The sequence below is a fragment of the Taudactylus pleione genome, unplaced genomic scaffold, assembly GCF_031769625.1.
Source record: "Taudactylus pleione unplaced genomic scaffold, aTauple2 ptg000133l, whole genome shotgun sequence".
Lineage (NCBI taxonomy): Eukaryota > Metazoa > Chordata > Amphibia > Anura > Myobatrachidae > Taudactylus > Taudactylus pleione.
Genome location: NW_028284535.1, coordinates 2,317,768 through 2,337,470, shown reverse-complemented (window position 1 = coordinate 2,337,470; position 19,703 = coordinate 2,317,768). Strand labels below are relative to the sequence as shown.

The following is a 19,703-nucleotide window of genomic DNA, read 5'->3' as shown; positions in this document are numbered from 1 at the left end:
GATTTCCAGCGCTGTTGGGCTGCCACTACCGGGATCTGTTCCAGTGTCGGGCTGCGCTGCCGGGAATCGAACCGCCGGCCATGTGCTTCTCTTTACATTTTCTTCTACTCCTTACTCCCCATAAGGGCACCTAACACGTGACTGCCAACTCCCGGCTGCTTATTGTGAGTGCTTTAATCGCTATTGCAGCAATGTATATAATCGTGTCCTTGTCTTGCACTGTAATGTACTGTAAGTTACTTGTTTCTTGTTCACTTATTAGTTTGTGTACTGTGTAAGGCGCTGCGGAACACTTGTGGCGCCATATAAATATATAAAGGATAATAATAATAATATACAGACAAACACTGAATGGGGATGCGTACTATGAGACCTGTTTAGACCTTCTGGCAAAGATCACGACCACATATAACGCACAAGCGCGCTGCCTGCATACGGCAGAGACATTTGGGCAAAAAGTGTTCTGCGCCCTCTATATTTCCGGCTTTGGTGATTAGCTCTAATGTTTTAATTGGTTATACAGCAAAGATGCCCCAATTGTACTTGTGGTAGCAGAACAAATTACAATTTGCACATCCCTTGAGATTCCGACAGATAGGGAGAGATTATGTGGTTTCTTGTCTTGCAGTTTGTGAAGGTCTGATATGATTGTCAGTGACAGTACATTATCTGCCAATCTATCTACAGTAGGATTGATAGAACAAGTGCAAAACACAGAAATAAATAACCCTAGATCATTTGGAACACTGGCTGATAGACATAAGCTGGCACGCTTATAAATAGCCGGAGAACTGGGATAAATACCTCGCTTGTTTTTCTCAGTTTACCTTTTTCCATTTGCCCGACGTCATATTTAATAGAGAACAAACTTTTAACCCATTACCCTACCGTAGAGAAGCATAGAGAAATACTTTGGAGCTGATTCTAAAGCTGGGTACACGCTATATGATGTGTGACCCGGCAACGGAACGACGCAATGTACCAATAGTTTGCATACACCGTACACACTGCACAATCCGGTGTACAATGGCGCGATGTGGCGTGGCATGGTGCATGTAACTGCAATGCGTTGTTCATTGCATCATCTGCGATCAACGACCCTTGTGAATGCGCAATTGAGGGTACATACTGCACGATCTGTATGATATATCATTCTGATCTTCGTCAGAACGATATATCGAATGATACATCGTATAATGTGTACTCAGCATTACCGACCCCCTCCATGCCTTCTCCTTCAGCCCACTCACATCCAGCATTATCAGCCCCCTGCCCCTCCATGCCTCCTCATTCAGCCCACTCACCTCTAGTATTACCAGCCCCCTGCTGCCTGCCCCCCCAATGCCTTCTCCTTCAGCCCACTCACATACAGCATTACCAGCCCCCTGCTGCCTGCCCCTCCATGCCTTCTCCTTCAGTCCACTCACCTCCAGCATTACCAGCCCCTTGCTACCTGCCCCTCCATGCCTTCTTCAGTCCACTCACCTCCAGCATTACCAGCCCCCTGCTGCCTGCCCCTCCATGCCTTCTCCTTCAGTCCACTCACCTCCAGCATTACCAGCCCCCTGCTGCCTGCCCCCCCAATGCCTTCTCCTTCAGCCCACTCACATCCAGCATTATCAGCCCCCTGCCCCTCCATGCCTCCTCATTCAGCCCACTCACCTCTAGTATTACCAGCCCCCTGCTGCCTGCCCCCCCAATGCCTTCTCCTTCAGCCCACTCACATACAGCATTACCAGCCCCCTGCTGCCTGCCCCTCCATGCCTTCTCCTTCAGTCCACTCACCTCCAGCATTACCAGCCCCCTGCTGCCTGCCCCTCCATGCCTTCTCCTTCAGTCCACTCACCTCCAGCATTACCAGTCCCCTGCTGCCTGCCCCTCCATGCCTTCTCCTTCAGTCCACTCACCTCCAGCATTACCAGCCCCCTGCTACCTGCCCCTCCATGCCTTCTTCAGTCCACTCACCTCCAGCATTACCAGCCCCCTGCTGCCTGCCCCTCCATGCCTTCTCCTTCAGTCCACTCACCTCGAGCATTACCAGCCCCCTGCTGCCTGCCCCTCCATGCCTTCTCCTTCAGTCCACTCACCTCCAGCATTACCAGCCCCCTGCTACCTGCCCCTCCATGCCTTCTCCTTCAGTCCACTCACCTCCAGCATTACCAGCCCCCTGCTACCTGCCCCTCCATGCCTTCTTCAGTCCACTCACCTCCAGCATTACCAGCCCCCTGCTGCCTGCCCCCCCAATGCCTTCTCCTTCAGTCCACTCACCTCCAGCATTACCAGTCCCCTGCTGCCTGCCCCTCCATGCCTTCTCCTTCAGTCCACTCACCTCCAGCATTACCAGCCGCCTGCTACCTGCCCCTCCATGCCTTCTTCAGTCCACTCACCTCCAGCATTACCAGCCCCCTGCTGCCTGCCCCTCCATGCCTTCTCCTTCAGTCCACTCACCTCGAGCATTACCAGCCCCCTGCTGCCTGCCCCTCCATGCCTTCTCCTTCAGTCCACTCACCTCCAGCATTACCAGCCCCCTGCTACCTGCCCCTCCATGCCTTCTTCAGTCCACTCACCTCCAGCATTACCAGCCCCCTGCTGCCTGCCCCCCCAATGCCTTCTCATTCAGTCCACTCACCTCCAGCATTACCAGCCCCCTGCTGCCTGCCCCCCCAATGCCTTCTCCTTCAGTCCACTCACCTCCAGCATTACCAGCCCCCTGCTACCTGCCCCTCCATGCCTTCTTCAGTCCACTCACCTCCAGCATTACCAGCCCCCTGCTGCCTGCCCCTCCATGCCTTCTCCTTCAGTCCACTCACCTCCAGCATTACCAGCCCCCTGCTACCTGCCCCTCCATGCCTTTTTCAGTCCACTCACCTCCAGCATTACCAGCCCCCTGCTGCCTGCCCCTCCATGCCTTCTCCTTCAGCCCACTCACCTCCAGCATTATCAGCCCCCTGCCCCTACATGCCTTCTCCTTCAGCCCACTCACATACAGCATTATCAGCCCCCTGCCCCTCCATGCCTCCTCATTCAGCCCACTCACCTCTAGTATTACCAGCCCCCTGCTGCCTGCCCCCCCAATGCCTTCTCCTTCAGCCCACTCACATCCAGCATTATCAGCCCCCTGCCCCTCCATGCCTCCTCATTCAGCCCACTCACCTCTAGTATTACCAGCCCCCTGCTGCCTGCCCCCCCAATGCCTTCTCCTTCAGCCCACTCACATACAGCATTACCAGCCCCCTGCTGCCTGCCCCTCCATGCCTTCTCCTTCAGTCCACTCACCTCCAGCATTACCAGCCCCCTGCTGCCTGCCCCTCCATGCCTTCTCCTTCAGTCCACTCACCTCCAGCATTACCAGCCCCCTGCTGCCTGCCCCTCCATGCCTTCTCCTTCAGTCCACTCACCTCCAGCATTACCAGCCCCCTGCTACCTGCCCCTCCATGCCTTCTTCAGTCCACTCACCTCCAGCATTACCAGCCCCCTGCTGCCTGCCCCTCCATGCCTTCTCCTTCAGTCCACTCACCTCGAGCATTACCAGCCCCCTGCTGCCTGCCCCTCCATGCCTTCTCCTTCAGTCCACTCACCTCCAGCATTACCAGCCCCCTGCTACCTGCCCCTCCATGCCTTCTTCAGTCCACTCACCTCCAGCATTACCAGCCCCCTGCTGCCTGCCCCCCCAATGCCTTCTCATTCAGTCCACTCACCTCCAGCATTACCAGCCCCCTGCTGCCTGCCCCCCCAATGCCTTCTCCTTCAGTCCACTCACCTCCAGCATTACCAGCCCCCTGCTACCTGCCCCTCCATGCCTTCTTCAGTCCACTCACCTCCAGCATTACCAGCCCCCCTGCTGCCTGCCCCTCCATGCCTTCTCCTTCAGTCCACTCACCTCCAGCATTACCAGCCCCCTGCTACCTGCCCCTCCATGCCTTTTTCAGTCCACTCACCTCCAGCATTACCAGCCCCCTGCTGCCTGCCCCTCCATGCCTTCTCCTTCAGCCCACTCACCTCCAGCATTATCAGCCCCCTGCCCCTACATGCCTTCTCCTTCAGCCCACTCACATACAGCATTACCAGCCCCTGCCTCTCCATGCCTACTCATTCAGCCTACTCACCTCTAGCATTACCAGCCCCCTGCTGCCTGCCCCTCCATGCCTTCTCCTTCAGACTACTCACCTCCAGCATTCCCGGCCCCCTGCCCCTCCATTCAGCCCACTCACCTCCAGCATTGCCAACCCCCTGCCCCTCCATGCCTTCTCCTTCAGTCCACTCACTTCAGGCATTAGCAGCCCCCTGCTGCCTGCCCCTCCATGCAATCTTCAGCCCACTCACATCCAGCATTCCCGCCCCCTGCCCCTCCATGCCTCCTCATTCAGCCCACTCACCTCCAGCATTGCCAGCCCCCCGCCTGCCTGCTCCTCCATGCCTTCTCCTTCAGACCACTCACCTCCAGCATTCCCGGCCCCCTGCCCCTCCATGCCTTCTCCTTCAGTTCACTCACTTCAGGCATTAGCAGCCCCCTGCTGCCTGCCCCTACATGCAATCTTCAGCCCACTCACATCCAGCATTACCAGCCCCCTTCTGCCTGCCCCTTTATGCCTCCTCATTCAGCCCACTGACCTGCAGCATTACCGGCCCCCTCCTACCTGCCCCTCATTACTCTCTCCAGTTGTGGGACTGCAAGGTGCCACAGTCCCAAATTCTCTATGTAACGCCCCCCATTATCTGCATCCTGCACGTAATTTGAAATGCATGCTGTGTGCATTAATAGCAAACCATAGAACCAACAGCAGTGTCAGCCAGTGGGAGTACTGTACAGCATGTCTTAGTCCTTCTGCAACTCCAGACTACTCAGATGCCCACCCCTCTGCATTCCCTATCACACTCTATGGTAAAGGGGCTAGTTCTACACAAGGAGGAGGGGGGGGGGGGATATTGTACCAGAAACTGCTGAAATAATGCTGCAATGTAGCACACTGCGTTTTATAGGGAGGAAAGCCCCAAGTATTGCCCTGGCTGCCATATTTGCCCACAAGTTTCTTTCTGGTGTCTCCTGCATTCAGTATTAAAGATACACACTACACCAGAGGTTCCCAAACGCCACCATTACAGTCCAGGTTTTAAGGATATTCATGCTTGAGCCTAGATGGTTAAATCAATTAAATTAAGTCACCTGTGCTCAAGCATGGATATCCTTAAAACCTGGACTGTAACTGCAGAGTTTGGGAACCTCTGCACTACACTGTATATTCCATCATCAAAGAGGCAACTTCAACAACCCTGCTGTCCCTATTTATAAAGGTCTGTGCGAGAAGGAGAGGGGAGTGATCCTTTAATCCATCTGATATCCACTACTAAAATTTAAATTTTTTTACCAATCTTCATTTAGTCAACTTGACAGTCCACGCTGGAGAGTACCTTCCCCGCCATACTGTATACATGACTGTTTCACAGTACACGCTGGAGCGTACCTTCCCCGCCATACTGTATACATGACTGTTTCACAGTACACGCTGGAGCGTACCTTCCCCGCCATACTGTATACATGACTGTTTCACAGTCCACGCTGGAGCGTACCTTCCCCGCCATACTGTATACATTACTGTTTCACAGTCCACACTGGAGCGTACCTTCCCTGCCATACTGTATACATGACTGTTTCACAATCCACGCTGGAGCGTACCTTCCCCACCATACTGTATACATTACTGTTTCACAGTCCACGCTGGAGCGTACCTTCCCTGCCATACTGTATACATGACTGTTTCACAGTCCACACTGGAGCGTACCTTCCCCACCATACTGTATACATTACTGTTTCACAGTCCACGCTGGAGCGTACCTTCCCCGCCATACTGTATACATGACTGTTTCACAGTCCACGCTGGAGCATACCTCCTTCATCGTACTGTATACATGATTGTTTGCCAGTCCACTTTGCAGTGTACCTCCCGCGCTGTACTGTATATATATGACAGCCAGTCCATGCTGTAGCGTACCTCCCTCATCGTATTGTATACATGACCGTTTGCCAGTCCATGTTGGAGCGTACCTCCCCCGCCGTACTGTATACATGTGTTTGCCAGTCCATGCTGTAGCGTACCTCCCCCGCTGTACTGTATACATGTCTCTTTGCCAGTCCATGTTGGAGCGCACCTCCCCCGCCATACTGTATACATGACTGTTTCCCAGTCCATGTTGGAGTGTACCTCCCACGTTGTACTGTATACATGTTATTGCTATTACACTGCAGCTGCTCAGGATTGCATATTGGACATCATTTGTTCTTGTACTTTGTGACTGACTGCATAATAGGCCAATACTGCATGTGCCCAACACATGAGGGGAGTTTAAAGAACAGAGCCTCCCAAAAGAGTTCAAATAAATGTATTTTACTGAAGGCAAATACATTGTTCTGTCTTGGGGTGATTTTTGCAAAGCAGCTGTTAAATATGACGTGTGGGAGGGTTCTCTCACCTCACATAGACATCCACCACATCCCTAACACTAACACACACAGATAAAGGACCAGAAGCTCTATTGTGCCACGTCAGCCTGTGTGAGGTCTCTAATCCGAAATTCCTATTGAGCTACTTGGTTACAGAGAAGACTAGAAACCAATCAGTCTGCACAAGACATCCCTCCCGATTCCAGAGTGATGAGAGATAGAGCCCCCCCACCACGTAGTGTTTAAAGTAGAGAAGCTTCAAATTAGTTTCATTTACAAAGTAATTTCCTAACTTTCGGCCCAGTGATTTATTTATTAACCAAGGTGCTGATGTAGAGTAGGGTGCAAAATGGGCAAAGGGTACACTTGAACGAAGCGCACACAAAATGAGGGTATTTTTGGCCATACGCGGAGCTCCAGCTGCGTTCGTTCAGCAACATATGCACGTGAAAGTGAAACGTCTGAATTGCGGCCAATCACTTCCTTGGCGCGCAGCAAAGGCTTTTGCGATTTGCCATCAATTGCTAAAGCCTCTCTGATACACTAGAAACCGCTCCACGGTGTCACGGTGAGGGGAACTATTGAAAGAGTTCATTAAAGTCCTAATTTATACCTGCCGAGTGTTGTGATTCAACAGGTCACTTCTGCTTGTCTGTTGTAAGTCACGTTTTATTTTACCAATATCTCATTGAAAATATTTCCGCATACATTTAAAAAAAATAATAATAAAAAAAAAAAATAATATGGTCACAATGGCAAAAAAATAAAAATAAATCCTGGAAACACTGTAACAAGTAACAACCAACAAATGTTCAAAGAGAACAAAGAATAATCGGACTGACACAACCGTGCTGCGATTGGTTCTTCAAGTACACTAACAGAGTCCTCCACTGGGGGGCGCCCTTTTACCCGTCCAGCAGTTTTAAGATGCTCTCCCTTTCTTTCAGGGCTTTCCATGCCTGATCCTTCTCTTTCTTCGTCGGGGTCCTCTTCTTCTGCCGGGCGGCCATGATTTTCCGAAAAGCGTCCATAACCTCGTTGTCAGCCATGCGTACCCTGTGCCGCAGCTCCTGTTTATTCATTTCTTCTTTAGCTAACCTGAAACGGATACATAGCTTAGGATGATCGCGAGTTACACACTGCCTATAGAACATACAGCCCTAAAGCCATTGGCCATCCTAGTTATACAGTTTAGGGCCAAACTCACAAACATAAATAAAAGCTGCTAAAGACATGAAAACAATCAAACATTACAAGTCATTTTCTAAAATAATAAAAAAAACGACTAAACCCAATATATATTGTGCACGTACCACTAATAAACCTTGGTATGTAAACATTGTTTGGCAAGGCCCTCCGCCCTCTAGTTCCTCCCTAGCACACTTTGGGGCTGATTCGGAGTCCCATGCTGCTGCGACCAGGTCTGCATTATTTATACATAGGCACGTCTGCCCTTTTCCCCCGATGCACCACCGTACATCTGAATGCACAAGGGCTGGAACGTCCACTTTGGGTGTCTGCAGTTGCAAACATCGGAAACACCACCAAGACGTGCACCAACCCCATGCAGAATCTCCACCAGAGTATGGCCTCCCATGTAGGAGATTAAGCATCCGAGTCCGAAACCAATCACGTGTCTGGCACGCGGCGTTCCCATGACACGCCCATCAGACGGAATATCTTTGTGCATCTGGATAGCCACCGCCAAAGGAACCACTAACACATTCCAGAGTCGGTGCGGCTCAACTGGTCCTGCGACTCTGTGTGCGCACACTGTGGAACGCAAGCACCGCGCGACTTTTGCAACAACAAAAAAAAAAAATCACCAACTGCCTCCAACTCAAAATCCGGCCCTCGTAGTCACCTGTGCTCCGCTCTCGTCTCCTTCTCACCTCAGGACTCTGCTTCTGTCTGCTCGCCCCAAACATTGGGTCCATAATCACCGATTCCATTCCCACCTGCGATTCGCCACTGTCTACTACTACCCAGTCTATATATAGTATATTGATGTTGTACTTATGCTATGGTCGGTGGTATTTTGTACTTATGCTTTTATATCCGGTTTCTGTTTCTATGGTTACCTTGTATGGTGCTACATACCCTTTGTGGCACCCTATACAGACTGAATCAAAATGGCTGCCTCCATGGTCTGTAGGTCACTGGGGGACTGTAATGCGAGTCTATGGAATACACAGACTGTTACGGACGGCCGTCTAGGACTTGTCCTCTCTCCGTCAGACGGATTTCTCACCTCAGCAGCTCTTGTTTCTTAGCTCGGTTGTGGGTGCTGAGGGCTTTGAGCTCGGCCTGCCTCTTGCGCAGTTCTGCTAACACCTCGTCTTCAGAATCCTCGGCTGGCCGATCCTCAGACTCCAGCAAACCCTGGGCTATTAACTCTTCCTTGATGCGGACCTCCAACGATTTTGTATGCGGGGCACTGAAAGAGGACATTAACCAATTACCATTATTGTGATGAAATCTACACATATGGTTATAGTAGGGAGGATGATGTCGCCGGTGAATGAGAATATATCAGCTATTGTTAATTTGCGCATCAGTAATCTGTAATACGTCCTTCTGTATAAAGAGCATTGTGGCACTGCAACATTTTACTGAAAAGTTAAAAACAATGGAACGGTGCCCTCTAGTGGCCTCAATTACAGCTACATATGGGAGAAAACTAGCTGTATTTGTCTTATGGTATGAAAAAAAGTGACTTTACTCGGAATGGAATACAAAAATAAGATGTATAGCGTTAGAGGCAACACGGTATAAGGTTGGGATACTTCATTCTTTCTGCCTTGTTTTCAGAATCCTTCCCAATATCTTTGCTGTACATGCTTATTTGCAAGATGAGAAATCTAAATAAAATACCTTTGAAACAATGACATTAATAATTAAGGTTTTTAGGCATACTATTTTGAACTTATTTTATTAAATTTAAATATACCCCTTCAAACGACCAATAAAAGACATTATGAAAGTGTCGGGGCAGCAGGGTTGTGCATTTTGTTTGCAATAGTTATGGAGTCTCTATATAACTTGAACCGTGACCCCCAAATTGTTGTATGTACGCTCAGCGGAGTCTTCGCAGCAAACGGGCACCAGCATATCGTTATCTAATCCAGGATTGTTATCTATGCGGCCGACATGGGCTGTCGGCGTGTTTTACAGACAGATTTAATACGGCAATGGAAATAAATGCCAAGAAAGCAATATTTAGCATTTATTTCTATTGCCGTTTTAAATCTGGCGGTCAAAGCCACTGATTATCATCAGCTATGGCTACCCGCTGATTAGTAAATATGGCTTTATCACGGACATAAGAGTGTGAACCTCCCACATCAGCAAAGCTCTAGGTCAGTTTTTTTCATCTCTCTTAACACCTGTGAGCTATTCAAGTGGGCCGCTCGTGACAAATTTTTTAAAGATGCCCGGAGCCGCTTGTTGCCCGGCGCTGGGACAGTTCCAGCTCTGGCTGCCGAAGTGAAGTGCAGGTATGGAATATTGTTTCATACTGGCACACTTCAAGCTCTGATCCTACCCCTGGCTGAGGGTGGCACCACCGGGCGTTGCCTCCCCTTAGACCGCACCCCTGGCAGGATACACCCCTGTGTTTCCGTGTTAAAGTCTTTCCACCTCCTGTTCATATTAGATTCTGTCCATGACTGTTAGTCCCTTTGTCTGCCGGTTTTATGACCAGACATTCGTCATGCTCTAGTTCCGTTAATGCTTTTTTTTTTCTTTAACGTGAGATTATATTTTGGTTTAATTTTTTTTCCCCAGGTAACTGGGAACATTATTTCAGGATGAATTTTTGTGCATCAATATTTAGGTTGAATTTGTTTACAGTTGAATGAGGGGAAAACGTTGGTCCTATTACTGGTAGGCTGATTTATTTATTTATTTTTAAGAGTTTCTCACTTAGGCCCATATTCAATTAGAGGCGAAAAGCCGCTATCGGCGAAAAGCCGCTATCGGTGAAAAGTTTTCACCGATGCGCGGTTTTCGCCTGTTTCCCAATTCATTTCCAGGACGTTTTCTCCTAGGCAAAAAACTCCATAGACAAAAAAGTTTCTCCGACAAAAGGCAGATAAGTAGTGCAAAATCCCTATTTTTGAGTGAAAAAAAAGTGGGGACTTGTTTCAGAACCCTTTGGGCATTACTAATTAGGCCCAAAAAAATTAAACATTTTCTAATTACCCCCTAATAAAGCCATGTAATTTTTATGGTGAAAACGCAAAAAGTGTTTGAAAATTGGGCTAAAGTACTGGGACAGGTATTGGGGTGCTCTATGGATGGGACAGGTGTTTTTAGGATTGCAGGAGGCTACAGCAGGTGTATTTAAAAAATTTTTATTCTGCACTTTACAAACCCCAAAATATACGAGTACCCATTTACATGTACCCCCAATTTATCTACAGCAATTACTTGTCAAAAAAGACATTGCTAAATATAATTTATTCATACTTATGCAAATATGCACATAACAGCCCTTAGACTCAAAATAAGATTCCTAATTACTTTTATTATGGCTAATAATACACTTCTATATTGATTCCCTGGGTGAGTTAGGCTTTATTGGGGGTACAGACTGATTTCCCCAAAAAATATTGACCTTTTCGCCAGTTCCGCTATTCACTGCATCCGCCCATATGCGTTTTCGCCTGTTTTACAATTGAATTGGGTGAAAAGCGGGCACGCACTGAGTAAGCAGGCGAAAACTTTGCCTCAAAACATCGCGCTTAATGCCAATTTTCGCCTCTAATTGAATTCGGCCCTTAGACTGAACAGGATTTAATTAGTTCGCGTTTCACTTTCTAACGTTGTTTCTCTGTTTCTTCTTCTACTCCCCTTGTGCCCATTTTTCTTTGGGGGGTGCTTTTTCTTTTGTACTGCTTCTGTTGGCTACTCGGTTCCCCAGATGAATTCTAAAGTATTCTCATCCTCTTCTTCACCAGTGTCTAAATGACTCTTTAATGGTTGTTTATTTTTGCTTCCTACTTCTGAGTCATTGATGTCTATATTCTGTATCAGTGCGGAAGTTGATTTTATCCTCCCATTTGTGCGGCTTTTGTTCTGGATTTAATTTTTTTTTTTTCACAGGTTTTTAGCATTATTTACTATTGCCATTTGAAATCCATCATTCGTGGCTTTGTAAACCCAACGCATAGTAAGTCTATCCTCTGGTCTCCCACTCTATACCCATCACTGCTATTTAGATACAGCTGTAGGTTAGACCTCCCTACACTACTACTGTTAATATCACTATGTTTAAGAGCTTACGCTCTGTGATGCTAGCTTATATTACTTCCCTTCTACAACCTCCCTATATTTCCCCATCCACCGTCCTCCTCGTCTCCGAGTCCTACACCTCCTTGCAAAAGTATTCAGATCCCCCACAAGGTTTGAGAACCTGAGTTGTTTGATTTTATGCATCCTTCATCGCTATAATCGGCACTTATACCTACTCCATGTTAGGTGCAAGAGATGGGACGGAATTTGGTGTCCCCAGTGCATACACACGCCCAGGACACATCCAAATAACACTTCACTTACGTGAGTCACGGAGGCACCGCTGAGATACGTACGATTCTGAATTGCAAGAAGTGCAGTGCCGAGACACGCGTGCAGTGTGCCGCAAATCGCTGGACGCCGAAGCATTGGGACCGGTATGTGACTCAGAATCAAGGTTCTTAGGGATGTGATGCTATTATTTGAATTACCTGAAAGGTTTCATCTGACTGCGAGGAGAGGTGCTGGCCCCGTCTGTTCCAGACTCCTTACCAGATATCTCAGGAATAGGGGAATCTTCCATTGGGGAAATGATGTTCTCCTGAGGATAAAGTACAAGAGAGTGAGACCTGGATACTTAAACTCTTTAGACCTAAAACTCTTTAGAACCAAACCCCAGCCGCCACCCACCGTCATACTCCACTTGCAATTCCAGCAAGTGTTTTTTCCTAGCACTGTTCAGGCTAAAAAGTGATCAGCACAGAGTGCCCCCCAGGTATCGATTAGGTAATTAAAATGTCAAAGGTTAATTACCTCAACGAGAGCCTGCAGTAGACGCTGAGTCAAGTGACCAAATGGGCAGCCTTCCTCCGGCTGGTCGTGCGGAGATTCAGATTTCTTTAGCAAAGAGTCCACATCTAGAAGCAGCCAGGACACTGTGTGATACACTTCACCTGAATGCTAGAGTGAGTGATGTGTGATGATGACAGATTAGAAGTCACGTCCCCAGGGACGGTGGGGGTGGGTGAGGGCTGCCATTTTGTAGGTGAAATTAAGAGTTATGAGAAAGCAGCCTACGAATAAACTAGGAAACCATTATATCACTGAGGCATGAGGCACTATGTCCCACAAGCATGGCTGTCGCCACTAGGTGTAATGGATGGGCATACTTTAAAAAAAAAAAAGTTGACACTGGAAAGGGGTAATTTAAACACAATCATCAACTTTTCATTCTTTTTCCGATTTTGGATTAGTGGCCTGGATTAGTAGGTTGGTCTTATATTTGCTTTCCCATGAATTCAAAAATAAAATCACTATGCCCCAAACCATAATTATAATGTGTGCAGTGAAACAGATATCAAAGAAAACCCAATAATTCACATATGTGAATCCGATAAACAGGAACCTTTTATTATCCAGACATTAGTCCTACTCATGAAAGCCCAGGGATGGTCTGCCAAGGCGAGTCCCTCAAAGTGAATAGTACTGTGCTTTAAAAACTGAGAAAGCGGACATCTCGGTGATAAAGGGGGTAACAAAAGTCTGCTATGCATTGCAAATCATTGACTGATCTAAACCTGGAATGTGGGACAGACTTTTCACAAAAATATGGCATCAGGCAGTGAGCAAACGACATTAACAGTAAAGACAACATAAAGATTTAGTTCTGCTTTAAGGTCATAAAACTATATTGGTTATAAACACAATTATAAGATGAGAAAGGCTGTGACACAAATCTTATAAAGGGGGGGAAATGTATCAAAACTTCTGAAGAGGACAGGTGGAGAAGTGACCCATCATCTTACAGCTATCACTTTATATTATATACTACACAACTGATAGCTGCAATCCGATTGGCTGCTCTGGGTACGTTCTCTACTTGTCCTATATAGAAACATCTCATGGCACAGGAGGAATGGTCCCTGAATGACTTCAGGTAGTGAATGAGGTCAGGGGACTACTACCTTTGGAGTCCAATTCAGTCAGTGGCCCTAAAGCCCCTTTCTTCTTGTCTCCTGTTATACAGGCCCTGGTGCCATCTTTCTGCTCCTCCTGAAGGTCCTCCTGGGCCCAGCGCTGAGAGTAGTGTTTTCCAAGAGGGGGAATCTGAAAGAAATGGTCATTCACTGAAAGTTCCCATAATGCATCAGACAAACTATATGTCCTGAAGGAGAGTTCTTCCTGAGCCCAAGATGGCTGCCCCTGAGAGAAGGTTTGTTTGGGTATCTAAGATTTACATCTGGTCACAAGACACGATTTAAGAAATTGACTTGGTCACAATATCGGATAACTGTTCCGGGAACCTGCCGTCACATTCCAACTGCACTAACAGGTCCCTGTAACGCTGGTAGAACTGCGCTCCACCATGTGGACAGCATTATTTTACGGAGGTTAGGCTACAAGCGGGTAGGTTAGGGTTAGGCTCTAGGGGGGGGTTTGGGTATAGGGCTAATCATACTTACCGCCGGGAGTGACACAGGATCCGCTGGAAGTCATTTTGATGTCACCGATGGACCGAGAAGACACCGCTTGAGCCACGGTACTAGGTAAGTCATCACTAGACCACCAGGTGCGTTTTGTCGACATTCTAATCATGTCGACTTAATTGTCGGCATAATTTACCACCCTCGTCACAATAGTTTTATGCATTTTTGATGACTGACCAACTTCAAAAGTTTATTTCCAGCCAAAATGGGCTTTTTTTTTTCCCCGTGAACCCTGCGCTTCTATAGAGCGCCGCCTCGCCCCCTGCTGCTCTTCTCTTCCGGCCGTATTATTTTCATCTTTTATTTTAAAAGGCGCCACAAAGTATCCACAGCGCCGTAATGGGAGTAAACATACAAACACTGCAGACTGTGTAAAAAAAGAATGAGTACAAGACACAACAACTAGCCATAGCGTAAGTACATAGTATAGGTAAAATATTACTGTAACATCCCAGGCTAGGTAGGACAAGTAAATGGTGTAAGGGTAGGGGAACTTGCTGTAGCTTTAAGGATATAGGTAGTAATAGGGGGACATGAACAGGACGTCCCTGTCGGCATGAGATGAAATAATACTGGGAAAAGCTGAACAGTCGGAGGGAGGACTGGGAAGGATAAAAGTTGGATGTTTGCAGAAAACTTGGAGCATTAGAAAACATAAACTGCGTCGCTATTATCACAGGAGCTGACGGGACAGAGAATCAGTGCTGGTGGGGTCAGTGTCCCATCACATGGGAACAGCCATAGTCCTACAAGCTCGTGGGGAGGCGGAATGTTGGGTGAAAATTACGTTGTCACTGGAATCACCCTTTCAGTGGTTTTGACATTTTTGAGCTAGTTTTAGTGATCATACTTTGTAGTAATCGGCCTCATCCTCCGGCGTTTTCAGTAGATCCTCCAGCACCTTGATCTCATCTGCAGTTATGTCAGCACAGTATGGTTCAACCGAGGCCCAGAACCTGAAACACAGGGCAGCGGAGGGTCATTTGTGTCAATGCAACCAGGTACAAGGTCACTATAAAGGGCCACGACTTCAAAAACACAAGCTAGCCCAATGTTCACAGTTGTTCATCTGGTATCATTCATTCAATCTGTACCCCCCCTTCATTCATTCATTCAATCTGTACCTCCCCTTCCTAGCCATCTGCACTCTACACAAATCAGTGGCGTCACAAGGGGGGGTGCGGGCCGCCCAGGGGTCACACCAAAGTATTTCATCAGTGACAGGAGCTGGGTGCTGCACTGTAGCATTATATATAGCACTTGGCTCCTAACACAGTGAGGGAGACGGCACTTCACACAGGCTGGTCCCCGCGGCGGTCCGCATCTCTGTACCTCCAGTGTGATTAAAATGAGGGTACGGCCTCGAGGCCACGCGCCTACCCGTGAGGCCACGCCCCTTAATTTTCTTTACAGGTGCGCACTATCGCCTCTGATTGGCCCGCACCACTACTATCTCCTCTGATTGGACCGCACCACTACTATCTCCTCTGATTGGCCCACACCACTACTATCTCCTCTGATTGGCCCACACCACTACTATCTCCTCTGATTGGCCCGTACCACTACTATCTCCTCTGATTGGCCCGCACCACTACTATCTCTTCTAATGGGTCCACACTGGGTGTCACCAAGGTGAGTGACGCCACTGGTCAAATTAAGTATAGTAGCACTGTGTGTGGACGGTGGGGGGTTTTCGGGCATTTTTAGCGCACACAAATAAAAGGACAATATTGGTGGCGCATTCTGTACAATGTTTTGTACAAATACATTTCTGTATACCTCCAGTAGATTAAGCCTGGAAAATAAGTGGGGTTTCTGCGCATTAACTGTATTAATGCCTGCCCAGTCTAAACATAATATACCCACATATGGCAGCTGTGCCACAATTATTATTACATTGCAAAGGAATTGTGATGTAAAGAACGGTTAGTCACTTACACGTTAATGAGGGGGTCTATGGAGATATAAGGCACATCTATTATATATTGGGCTTAATGTCCGTCTCACAGATGTGCATTACAGAGCTTCAGAAGGCCCCGCCCCCACCCTTACAGCTCTCACTGCCTGCCTGATAGACACAGTCTCACCTCTCGCGCTGGAACCGGCAACTTATCTTCCAATTCTTGCGTTTTATGTACCAAATATATAAATCAGTCAATCTGGGAAATAACTGGACCATGAAGTGTGCAAACACCACAGCAGCAAGGTCAACGTACCGGTTTGGAGCGTCATTTTTGGGGATTCTAGGCACATCCACGGGGTCATCTGTGAATTCATACTCCTGGATCTTTGGCTGTAAGTTTCTTGACTTGGGCCTTCCCGGGCCTGGTCCAGATGCATGACTTCCTTTGCCTTCCAACTTTGGCTTCTTGGGTTTATGCTTTACAGGTGTGCCAGGCTCCTGTTCCTTCCCCAGCTTCAAAAACCTCCGATCTCCCTTCTTGTCTTGCCAGTCTGTCAGGATCTACAGCGACACATTAACAAACTGGCGATCTCGGCAAGACACAAACCCCAACGTGGCCTACGAGTGTTACCAGCGCCACATCTACAACGTATAAGGCCAGTGTATGTCATCCTACTGACTTTTATACAATGCACTGTATAACAGCCAATCTCCAAAATTGTACAATTATATTCTACAGTAAGAAAAATGGGATTCTATGAATTCTCTATTATTTAAATCTTTCAATAAAAGTATTTATATTCGTTATTTTACATTATGCATACACTGGGGTCAATTCAATTAGCCGCGAGGAAACGCCAGCAACGGAACCGCAACTCTACTTCATGGTGGCCTGATCTCGCCCCGGGGGCTGCTCACAAAAATCAGCGATTCTGGAGGTATCATAAGTGCTGTATACAGCCACACTTAATCGCACCAGGAACTGACTCGTGACTAATTGAATCAACCCTCAGTGTGTGGAACGATGTTCAGGGAATAGATCACAACCCTGTGTTATTCCTTACTGGACAAAGAAGAGTTTAAAAAGTCAGACAACCTCTGTAAGGGTAGTTACACTGCACTCACTGTGGCTTTAACAGCACATAGGGATCACTGATCCACATAGCTAACGGTATTCAGTACATCGTCCAGTACCCCATGGGGATAATGACGCGGCCTGTTGCATTCATAGGGGCCGATTCAACTCAGGACGGAATTGCAAAGCTGCATTCAGGCAGCATTGCAATTCCGTCCTTGCAGTTATGTTAATGAAGCAGGAGGCATCACACTTCCCGCACGCATTACTTATCCAAGCTGTGTTGACAAGGCAACATCGGATAATCTGCGAGAACGTTGGCCGGCTAAGTGACCCATGGAGTCGCGTCAGACGGCCACAGCAGATGAGCGAAAGAAGCCAGGAAATCTCCGTCAGCTGGCGGAGATCCTGGTCTCCCCCCTCCCCATCGGCGGCGACACAGTTCCGTTTCGGAAAACGGAGGCAGACGCCGCCCCCTCCTGCCCACAAACGGCAGCAGAATGTCAATTACTGCCAGTCTGTGTGCGATCACGCAGGACCCGTACAGCACGTGCCGTACGGGTCCAGCGGCTGCGCAGATTTTGAATAAGACCCATAGTTCAATAAACGTTCAGAGAAAGTGAAATCGATCATTGACTCCCTGTTCAGTCGGAGGTGAAAACTGCTTGAAGTGATCGTACAGTGGGCACAAGTAACCACCAAAGTGATGGGCCCTAACCCATTCCCAGCATGTTAAAACACTGCAACTACTATCAACAGAGAAATTTGAGTGAAGGATTAAGATTTGGATGGAGCTTCTGATTCTTAAGCATCATACCTATCCAAATAATAATAAATAGGATATTGTTAGTTCGTTCAGATGGGGCAACACAGTCGGATATTGTTATCCCTTTTAAATTACTGGGAATGAACACACATGTATATAATGGCTATTAAAGTGTGCTCCTTGTAATTAGCTAAGAATTTTGGAAACAGACAGAACCGTTTTAATTCACTTGTAACATACATTGGAAAAGCACAGCCTGCCTGAGCCCAGCGATAACTATACAGAGTAACACGGCCTCCATATACTCTGCACTGGCTTTATCATCGCCTCACCTGCGTCTCTGCTTCTAGGACACGAAGCCGGCGGCTGGCAGAGGACAGAAGGGTCTCCAGTTCTAGCTGAAGCGTGTCCAGCTCCTCGATGCCAATGCCATCGTCCTCCGAGCGGGACAGCACAGCCGTGTACCTGGGGCACAGCTTCACGTGGTCCACTGACTTAAATTCATGGAACTGCAGCGGGCAATCTTTTAACTCGCTCATACTGGCATCCAGGAGGCTAAAAGCAGAAATATTGACGGTCAGAGATCGCTGGCACCACCCTCTCAAGGCTGGCAAATGATTCCGTCAGCAATGAACCAAACATATTCCCATCATGTATAACAGTAGGCCACCCCTGCTATGTAATATGCATATGGCCCTATCTACTACATAAACATACTCTATTTGCACTATAGGGGCTCCGTCCCCTGCAATGATTTTGTTCTCTGTCTCCCCAAGGACCAAAGTCTATTACTGAAACATATGTTAAAATAATGCATTTGATGTGTGTGTGTATATATATATATATATATATATATATATATATATATATATGATTTTGAAAGCCTCATTAATATGCAATGGGTCCAGCGTTCTTCTAATCATGCAGGGGTGGCCACTAAGCAGCCCTCCAGCTGTTGTTGAACTACAAATCTCAGGATGCCTTGCAACAGTTTTAGCATGGCCAAATAGCAAAACTATGGCAGGGCATGCTGGGATGTGTAGTCCTACAAAAGCTTGGGGCCGCTTATCCCCCCCCCCCCCCTATTCTAATGCATTAAGTGGCAATACTGCAGATGCTACCAGGTCTTAGAAATGACAGCCCCCCCTGACTCTGCCATATACAGCCCTATGTCAAAATACAGATGTGCCTGAATGTTTCATTGTGCATCACTGGTGCATACAGCAGAATGGAGGGTGGCATGATGTGCATGTCCCACTGTTGAGCATATAGCTCCTTCCCGTTATCTCACCCAGCACTGGGCACAGCACAGGGCACAGATCGCCTCCCCGCCGGCCTCTGCGCCCCTATACTGCAGCCGAGCGCGTGCGCTCCTGTCTCCTGGCCCCGGGGCTTCTCCAGACCGCACACAGGAGCAGCGGCTCAGGCTTCCCCGCCTGCTCCTCCTCCTCCGCCGCCTTTGTTGTGCGCCTCCCGTGGCCGGCAGGTGGCAGAAGAGAGCTCAGCTGCCCGGGCCCGTGTGTGTGAACCAGCCTCTCTCACTGACCGGGCCGTGGAACATACCACTCACAACAGGATGGGGGGGGGGAGGTGGTTTGTGGGTGCCTAGACCATATACATTGAGGACATAGGAGAGGAATCAGTGCACACAGATTATACAATGATTACACTGCAGCAATGACGCAGCTACACTAATATTAGATTTACTCCTAGTGAAGTAAATCTAATCCCCCCCATCGTGGGAAAAGGTGGTATGGCCCCAACAACACCTCGCTGGGGCAGGCTCAGTGTAGAATGGT

General features: G+C 48.0%; 1 protein-coding gene across 2 annotated transcripts; it reads right to left on the bottom strand.

The window, feature by feature from the left end:
- Positions 1 to 7,070: 7,070 nt before the first annotated feature.
- Positions 7,071 to 19,491, bottom strand: TADA3 (transcriptional adaptor 3). 2 transcript variants are annotated; one of them, XM_088473245.1, is made up of 9 exons: positions 19,196 to 19,491; positions 18,237 to 18,459; positions 16,377 to 16,624; positions 15,011 to 15,116; positions 13,636 to 13,780; positions 12,488 to 12,591; positions 12,166 to 12,275; positions 8,691 to 8,876; positions 7,071 to 7,537 (listed from the first exon to the last, which is right to left on the bottom strand). In XM_088473245.1, exons 2-9 carry the CDS (start codon positions 18,441 to 18,443, stop codon positions 7,345 to 7,347), a joined length of 1,299 nt encoding a protein of 432 aa, XP_088329371.1. In that variant the 5' UTR covers positions 18,444 to 18,459; positions 19,196 to 19,491; the 3' UTR covers positions 7,071 to 7,344. The 2 variants fall into 2 exon arrangements, with proteins under 2 accessions (XP_088329371.1, XP_088329372.1); XM_088473246.1 differs by having other exon boundaries at positions 7,072 to 7,537; positions 13,639 to 13,780; positions 19,196 to 19,490.
- Between the last annotated feature and the right edge of the window lie 212 nt (positions 19,492 to 19,703).